Here is a 9611-nt window from a genome sequence, read left to right on the forward strand (position 1 = left end):
GAATATTTCCTCACCCCCACAGAGTACTTTGTGAGATTACTGTTGTACAAAACATTCTTTGGTCTGTTATACTTGATGCTTTCAGCCTGGATCAGAAATACTGAGGTAGTGAGGGATGTATTTGTTGACAACTCTGATAGCTGTACATGTACCTTCTAGACACAAGAGCAGTGGTAGTGAAAATGAACAGAGGGTATTCCTCAGGGGAAGTCAACTTTGGCAGGCAAGTAATCTCTCTTAATGCAGCTACCCCTCCTCACCAGGAGCATTTCATTGATAAAGCCTCCAAGTTTCTAGGTTCTGTTTTTAAGGACTTACCAAGTGCTAGATAGTAAATCAGATTCTTAGAAGATAAAAGACACAGTACCTTCCATTAGCTTACAGTTAAGGGTGCAATGGACAAGGTAGTTATCGAGTATCAGAGAAGGTGGGGTGTGGGTGTCCACAAGGTGCTACAGTAAGACTAAGAGAAGTGTAAAAGGTTTGAGAAAGTGCTCATTGCCCAGCTGGGTTTATGAAAACCAAGGGTGAATCAAGAAAGGATGAGGGGGAAGAGTGGGTCCAACAGCAGTGAGGCTTGAGAAAACATGACCTATTTAGATGCTCACAAGGTTTGCATAGCTACAGAGCAGGGTATAAGGCACTGAATGGGGGATTGGAGGTGCAGCTAAGTGGGAGAGCTGTTGCCTAGCAGGTGCCAGGTTCCATCCCCAACAGAGATGGAGGGTGGGGAAGACAAAAGGCCTTGTGTGGCACAGTTAGATGTAAGCTCTTATTTTCAAAGCGAAGGGGAATTATTGAAGATTGTTCAATCTCAGGATCAGATGTAGCTTTTGATAATAATGCTCTTTGGCAGCAGTGCAGAAAGTAAATTATGGAGGCAGATGAGGAGTCTAACTTCAGGAGTCTAGCAAGAATGATGGGGGCTTGAACTAGGCAAGTATGGCTTGAGTCAGCGGAGAGTTGAAAGTGGGTAGAATCCAGTGTGGTGGTAACAGGCCTGTATGCCCACTACTGGGAAGGTTGAGGTAGGATCAGCCAGCATTGAAGGCTATCCTAGGCTACATAGTGAGACCCTGTCTCAAAAAATGTGGATGGATGACAAAGAATAGGTAAGAGGGAGAAGCAATCCCAGATTTCTGTTTTAAGCTATCACAGATAACGGTAGAGCCATACAGGGAAAACAGTGAGCCAGGTTTGAGTGAAGGAGATAATATATTTAAGGTTCCATTTGTTCAGTTTGGTACTCCAATGAAACACCTGAAGGATGTTTAGGGGTGGCTGGAACTCTGACTTGAAAAATGCAGATTTGACATATGTCAGAATTAAAGTTGTGTCAGAGGGGGGTGCTATAGTGTGACTGTGATTGTGTGGATGAAGAAGAAAGAGATAAAACCCTGGGAGCAGCTACTGGAAAGATGGCTCAGTGGTTAAGAATATTGGCTGCTCTTCCAGAGGACCTGAGTTCCCAGCTCCCATATGGCAGCTAACAACCACCTACAACTCCAGCTCAGAGGATGCAACACTCTCTTTTGGCCTCCATGGCCACTGCATGCACTTGGTACACTTGCATGCATGAGGCAAAACCTTTATACACATAAAATACACATAATTTTTAATTTAAAAATCCTCTCCCTCATCTGACTCTCTACAGCATTTGCCTGTAATTTCCATGGCTATCAGTTATTATGCTGCAATGAACACTTGAGTTCAGGGGCCACTGAGAATGTAGGATCAGGTTAGCCACATGGTCCTTCCATTCAAGAGGATGAGAAGGAGCTTTCACCTGAGGAGACTAGCCACAGACAAAGAATTTTATCCTCAGCTATTATGCGAAATTAAAATCAGAGGTACAAATGTGTGGAGTGTAGAGGAGGTAACTAATTCAGTGGGAGGATATACGGGTTTCAAGAGACAGGAGCATTTGAGTTGGGCTTCATGAAATCAGTAGATTTTGATAGGCAGGGAAGGGGAAAAAAGGCAAAAAATTTGAAAGATGGCAACATAAAGTAGAAATGGGCTGGGTGTGGTGGCGCACGCCTTTAACCCCAGCACTTGTGGGGCAGAGGCAAGCAAATCTCTGTGAGCTCAAGACCAGCCTGGTCTACATAATGAGTTCCAGGCTAGCTGGATGGCTACAGGAAGACCCTGTCTCAAAAAGACAAAAAAAAAGGCCAGGCATGGTGGCACACGCCTTTAATCCCAGCACTCGGGAGGCAGAGGCAAGTGGATCTCTGTGAGTTCAAGGCCAGCCTGGTCTACATAGTGAGTTCCAGGACAGCTGGGGCTACAGGGAGACCCTGTCTCAAAAAGTTCAGAAATACCTTTAAGAACAAGGAGACAAACATGCCAAATGAAATCTAAAAATCACCAACTGAAGTTCAGAACTGCAAAGGATTTTTCTTGATCTATTATTTCTATTCCGTAAAATGGCAAAATTCGTTAGTGGAGCTTTAATTACTTGGCGTCATTATACAATTTCAACTGTGCAGAAGAGTATAAGTAATTTCTTTCTAATGCTCTCATATGAATCTACAGCTGAAAAGGTAGGTAGAAATTACACTTCCTAGCACATCCTTGGGCATGTTGAAGGAAAACAAAATGTATACTATTTATCAAGTCACCACTGACTGAATATAAAGGACTACGTGAAGACTAAGTAATCAGAGACAAAGACTTTTGTAAAGATTAAAAATATTTTATTTTAAAGTTTTCTTCATAAACACTTTTAACATTTTTTTCAATTTAAAAACAGAATGGACAGCATAAACATGTGTGAATAGATTATATCCACGGCTTGGGAAAAATTACCTGACAAAAAATGTAAAGGCTTTCAAAACAGGTATAAAAAGGCAAACCTTAAATTAGTCTAAGATTTTTATATCGGCCCTAGGATTATTTGACTACTGGCCCAAAATGTACCTAAAGGTCAAAATATGTTTCTATAGACAAAGTATGCCCAAGAGGTATAGGGCACATACAAGTTAGGTAGAAAAAAACCTTTCTGATTACCTCTTAGGAACATTCCTTCAGAAAGAAAACACCTAATCCTTACTGATATACTGATTAGTAAAATTTTAATGCAGTTGTTCCCAAAGATGTAAAAAGAAAATCTGAGAATTTTATCGGGAACAAAGCTGATGGCGTTCTCAGCATTATGTGTGTAATATTGTACTGATGTTATACTGGTACACTGACAAGATACGGTTTCCATGAATTATCTATCCAGTCTATGCCTATTGAATATTTGACTTTATAAACTCTCAATAAACTAATTTTTCAGGACTTTAATTTTTAAGATAAATCTCTTTTTAGAAGATATTTATTCCCAAACCGACTCTAAATGCAACTGAACAAATGTATGATCTCTAAAAATGTTCAGAATAGAAAAAACTCAAAAAATGTATAGTAGGCAAACAAGAAAACTGGCACTAGCAGTCTCACTGCCATATAGCCCTCAATTATAGCTAATTTACACTATTATCTATGCTGTTTTACTTCAATTCTAAAACTTTAAATTATGTATTCTCAAAAGAGCTAGTCTCTTTTGAGAGATAGCTTATAAACTGAAATAACAATTTATATTATAAACTGAAATGTTATGACCTACACCCACATATACATATATAAAAATAGTCCCACAGAACGTTTGACATGTTTAGATTATGCAGCTCAAATAATTTGTTATAAAATATTTAAAGCTAAGTTTCATGTAGTTAAGACAAAACTCTCCATTTTACCACTTCTCCCCACACAAGTGTGTGTCCTTTACTGTGACTCAAGCAGGCTTCCCAGAATGAGGTGTCCAAAGGTGCTGCTTTAGAAAAGATAAGTAAAGGGCTCAGTCAGTATTTCACAATTAGAGTAACACTCATACAGGGCAGAGCAATGAGGACACAGAAAAAGCTATCTCAAGAAAAGCTAATCATTCTAATATGCTTTGCCTTTTAGAAACCAGTAGCATTTCTTCTAATACAAAACCTTCAATGTGAGAATCTTGTATTTTATGAAAAGGCTGTAGTGCAAGGAGTTTCTTTACCATCAAAACTTAGAAGGTCAAAGACACGTAAGAGAACAAATGGTGCCAATTAAAATGAAATTAAAGATCAGCTATTTTTTGTGAAGTCTGGCACTTAAAATGCAAAGTGGAACATAGCACATAAAGATCACAACAGTTACACCATATAGTTTCAAATCTCACTGTATTTTTTTCAGAACGACAATCCTGACCATATACAATACATAGAAACAAAAATGGTTCCAAATGAAGCACACAAAAACTTAAAAAAATTCTATGAAAAACTTTTCCATAGTTTTAGTATAACAAAAATAAATCTCTTGCAGCAATTAAACCCTAAGTTTGAAAGGGAATGTACATTATTCATAGATTTATAACCTAAATTAGATCTACATACAAACAGGTTTCTTCATACACTCAGAACCCAAGCAACAGCAACTATTTCTTAAAGCTCAAAACTGATTACAGCTACCATTACAGTCAGACATGACTTATGTGAAGCTGAACCCACAATTAGTTCAAGATGTCATGAGTTTTCTGAAATTTGATATTTGACCTTGCCCTTGTGTCTTCAAAATGGAAGACCAAGAATATTCAATTGTTTGCTTGGATGTTACCCTACACAGGGTATGTAAGCAATTAAAAGAGAACTACCGCTGACATGTAAAGTCACTGATACAGGTACCCTGCCCTAATGCCTTTGTTTTTGGTCATTCCCAGCAAAGGACATCACCGAGGAAAATAATGAAGGCATTATTTCCTTTAAAGCAACACATACAAAATCCTGAATATATTAGAAAAAATTAAATGGATAGCCTAATTGCTAGTTTCCAAAAGCAAGACAATTAAAATTATTTTAAAAATACAAAAAAAGCCGGGTGTGGTGGCTCAAGCCTTTAATCCCAGCACTTGGGAGGCAGAGGCAGGCAGATCTCTCCTGTCTTTCTGTCTGTCTGTCTCTCTCTCTCTCTCTCACACACACACACATACACACACACACACACACACAAGACTAGTAAAGCTACTCTAAGGAATCTGTGACTTTTACCCACATTCTATGGGGAACTCAAATACCAAGTTGGAAGTAAACAAAAGACCACCCAGTGGAAATGTAAGCATTATATAAAAAAGAAGCCACTGCCAGATGTGGTGACGCATGCCTTTAGTCCCTGCACTTGGGAGGCAGAGGCAGATTGATCTCTGTGAGATTGAGGCCAACCTGGTCTACACAGCGAGTGCCAGGCCAGCTGGGGCTACAGGGAAACCCTGTCTCAAAAAAAAAACAAAAAAAATGTTTTAATGGTCTACATAGAGAGTGCCAGGCCAGCTGGAGCTACAGGGAAACCCTGTCTCAAAAAAGACCAAAAAAAAATTTAAAGAGAAGCCACTGCTATTGATTTCTGAAAGGAAAAAAAAGCTATTTGTGTACCTGACACTTTCTTAAAACTCAAACTCTTCGGTTTTGGAGTTTTAAAATCAGGCGTTGTTTCACACTATAGCTAATTGAACTGAAAAAGGAAAAAAAGAAAGGTTTCACACTTCCATTTTATGTTCAATGGTGCCAGCAGCAAAAAAAAAAAAAAAAGTAACTAGAAAAATTAATACAACAGCAGCCATATAAAAGGCATTGCAATATTGCACCAATATCCAAAGATCTGGCAAGTTCTGCCAGTATAAAATCTGTCAGTTATAGACTGCTCATGAGAAAATGGCATCAACCTAAATGATCCACTCCCAGGTCACTCTTGCTTAATTTTGTCAACTACATTTTCTTCCATTGCATTTAGAGTTGAAAGGCGCAACTAATTCTAAAACATGTACTGTAAATGCTTTTAAAACAGTTATTTTTGATTCAAACCAAACTTTGTGGATATAATCCTTCATGTCATGGACTTCCAGCAAATACGACAAATGCCAAGGGCTGACTTCTCTCCCTAATGTCACTGAATATTTTGTACAAAATAACCAACTAGACAAACTAGCAGTAACATAATTCCATTTCTTACCCCTAAGTCAGAACTGAGCTCAAATTTTCTAAGAGTTGTTACCTTCTATTCAACAGATGTGGCAGCCTTATTGAATATAAAGAACAGGAGTTGGACTTACTTTTAAGGGGCTTTTATTTAGGAGTCTGGTATTACCTAAGTTCTCTTTAAAAGTGCTTGCACGCTGCAGGGTTAGAACTTGCCATATACCACTCCGATTCTCACTAAAACAGGGCAACATTAAACAGACTGCAAAGAGAAACATTTTCAAAAAAGAAAAGACATTGATAAGGAACACTAACATTTACTTTTGAAAACAAAATGTAAAGAATTAAGTTTTCATAAATCCACACATATTTCAGGAATATAAAGAGTTCAAATATTACTGAAATCAGTATGGACTGAAGATAGGTTACTTTGATACCAAATGAGGACTCCAGTTATTTTAACTTTCCAAAAACATCAATACATGAAAAGATGTTACATCTAAATTTCAACAAGTGTGGCAAACTGTGTATGCTAGCATACTAGCTTAAAAATATAAAATCCTAATCACGCATAAAAGGGATGTGTGCCTTATATAGTTATAGGATGTATGCGAGTGTGGATATGCTTTCACTAACACAATGCGGATAAGAGAAGGCAGCTTAGAAATAGTGTTCTGAATATAAAAACTTTGTAGAAAATTTAAATTTTTGCATTTTCAGCAAAAAGCCATGCAAAAAAGGTCCAGAGTTTTAAACTTTTAAATAAAACCAAAACATGTAACAGACTGAAATTAATGTTCAAAAAGGTTCAAATAGAGGGGGACCGAAATCATATCCAGTGACATTTATTGGGTCTTCTCTTACAAGATGCATGAATCCTACACTGAGATCTGAAAGAAATATCTAAAGCAGAAAATCAGCTTCCCAGGTAAATGGAACAGTATATATTAAACTGCTTTTGGAAGTAGTTTCAAGAGCTAGTGCTTAGAATGAACTTATTGCATGAGTTTGAGGCCTCTGAAAGGAAAAAGATGCTAGCACAGAATGAAAAATTCTTACAATATTAGACCAATGGCTTTGATAGTAAAACTGGTGAGGTTTTTCTTATGCTTTTTAACTACTTTATCATAAACAAATGCTTTATTTGCCTTTAAGGGAGAAAGATATCATTAGTTGCAACGCCTAACCTCATCCAGTACATAGTCCGGAAAATGTAGGTTGCACACTTGTAAACCATCCAGCTTGCAGGGCATCCGAGGATATTCATCTTCCTTCCACTTATTTTCATCTGGATCAAAAGTGAGAATGGAATCACTGTAATGACCATTATAACAAAGGCCTCCAAGAACCATTATTTGTTTGTCCAGCACAGTCACGCCATGGCCACTTCTACCAATTGGCATAGATGCCAAGATGGTCCACTGATCAATCTCTGGGTTATACACCTCTGTGGACGGGCAGCCCTGAGATTCAAATGAGGCCCTCAAGATTACACAGACACCACCAAAGACATAAAGCTTTCCGTTGTAAGAGATCATCTTGTGAAAGCATCTGGCGTAATTCATCTTGCTCTTATTCTCCCAGCAGTTGGTGACTACTTGTGTTCTCCTGGTCCGCTGTTCTATGGTCCCTTCTTTACTGGGGTCAAACACACACACTTGTTTAGATGTAGAAGATGAGGTGATGCCACCAGTTATAAACAACTTGTTACTGAGCACTGTCCCCTCATGTCCATATTTGTTAACTGGATAAGGATCCACGAATTCCCATTTATCATTGGTGATGTCGTATCTCTCCGTTGAGTAGAAAGTCTCATCTCTTGTTCTGCCTGCTACTGCATAAATGAACTTCCCAATCACGCCAACAGCAAATTCTGAACGGGGTACAGACATATCTGCCATCCGCAGCCAAGAATTTTGCCTTGGGTCATACCTGAACACTTTGGAAGAAGCATGAAACTCGCCATCTGGACCCAGTTCTTCTCCGCCTAAGAGGAACACAAAATTATTGACAATAGCAAGGCAGTCTGGCCGTAGAGGTACTTGGGGGCCCTCCAACTCCCACCAGACTCTTGGTTTCTTCAACAGAAGTATTTTACTATTAACCATGCTATGTCCAATCATCCCTCGGAATACTGTAGTTTGGGGTTTGGCAGAACGAATACGGCTTGATTTCATGTCCAACAAGGGCTGCTGATGAACATTCTGAAAGTAATTCAATGCTTGGTCAACTTCATAGCGCAGCTGTCGAGAGTATCTATAAAATTCTGATGTTTTAACCTAGGGACACAAGTAAAGGAATTTAACCAAAAGAAAAAGCATAAATAGAAAACAAAATATCAAAGCTCACTAAGATGATTAGGAGATTATTTTAAGATTCCTTTGCTAAAACTGTTTTTTCTGTTCACTACAAAGCTTCATATAACACACACGTTTTTATAATTTGTATTTGCAATCATCTATTTGTTTTCCCAAGCTTTTAAAAGTAAACAATTTTTTCAAACTATATTAGGCACCTACTATACGTCAGGCCCTAGACTACAGGTAGGGATGAGAGATGAAAAGCAGCTTCACGGAAGAAACTACACTTGCAGTTTTATTAACCACTGATAAACATAAAATAACCATGGTTGGGCAATTTGTAGAGTTACAGTACTGAGTTATTGAGGTTTTTGATATAAAAAGTTGGTCTGACATCAACAACTCCTACACTAACAATGAAGGAGACAATAGGCCAACTTTCCTTTATGCTTCTGGAACTAGAACTACTTGACTATTAAGGTACTATAAAGCACTTTAAGAGTTTACTAAGGGAGCTGGGTGTGGTGGCACACGCCTCTGATCCTAGCAGTCAGGAGGCAGAGGCAGAGGCAGAGGCAGAGGCAGAGGCAGATACAGGCAGATTTCTATGAGATCTAGGTCAGCATGGTCTGCATAGTGAGTTCAAGGGCGGCTGGGGCTACAGGGAGACCTCATCTCAAAAAGATTTTAAAAAATTGTAGTTGTACTAAGGGGCTAGAGAGATGGCTCAGCAGTTAAGTGTACTTACTGCTCTTCCAGAGGACCCCGGAGTTCCCAACACCCACCTGTCCTTAACTCCAATTCCAGGGGATCTGATGTCCTCTCTGGCCTCCACAGGCACCAGGTATACACATGGTACACTTACATATATACAGGAAAACCACTCACACAAAATGAAAATAACATTTTCCAAGGCTCAGGGATCACTATGTTGTCTTGTCACCACAGGGTCGTTACACATATGAACCCAGAGCACTTAAGACATCATGCACAAGACCTGTGCAAATCAAAGCCAGACAGGGGACCCAGCAGAATGGGGAGGTGGGCAGGAAGTCCCAGCCCTTGCTGAGGATCTGTTTGGCATTTATAGATGCTGGGAAAGGGAGAATCAGTTTTCCTTATTGTGTGTCAGCTGGTAGGTTGACCAGACTCCAAGGCATAGACCCATACCCAAGAGCATTTAGGGAACACAGATTAGACTTGATGGGCCTTAAAAAAAAAAAAAAGGTGCGGAAGAGATGGCTCAGCAGTTAAAAGTACATATTGCTCTTGCAGAGGACCCAGGTTTGGTTCCCAGCACCCACATGGCAGCTAACAACCA

General features: G+C 39.1%; 1 protein-coding gene across 7 annotated transcripts in view; it reads right to left on the reverse strand.

Annotated features, from left to right (window-relative positions):
- Positions 1–5341: 5341 nt before the first annotated feature.
- Positions 5342–9611, reverse strand: part of Klhl15 (kelch like family member 15) — a 45506-nt gene continuing 41236 nt past the window's right edge. For 6 of the 7 annotated variants that reach the window (XM_008822713.3, XM_029558444.1, XM_029558447.1 and 3 more), the window contains one exon: positions 5342–8269. In XM_008822713.3, coding sequence (XP_008820935.1) covers positions 7160–8269 — 1110 coding nt within the window. In that variant the 3' untranslated portion in view covers positions 5342–7159. The remainder of the gene's footprint in view (positions 8270–9611) is intronic. The other variant, XR_003847708.1, reaches the window with a different exon arrangement.

The sequence above is a fragment of the Nannospalax galili genome, unplaced genomic scaffold (assembly GCF_000622305.1).
Source record: "Nannospalax galili isolate Female #2095 unplaced genomic scaffold, S.galili_v1.0 scaffold7, whole genome shotgun sequence".
NCBI lineage: Eukaryota > Metazoa > Chordata > Mammalia > Rodentia > Spalacidae > Nannospalax > Nannospalax galili.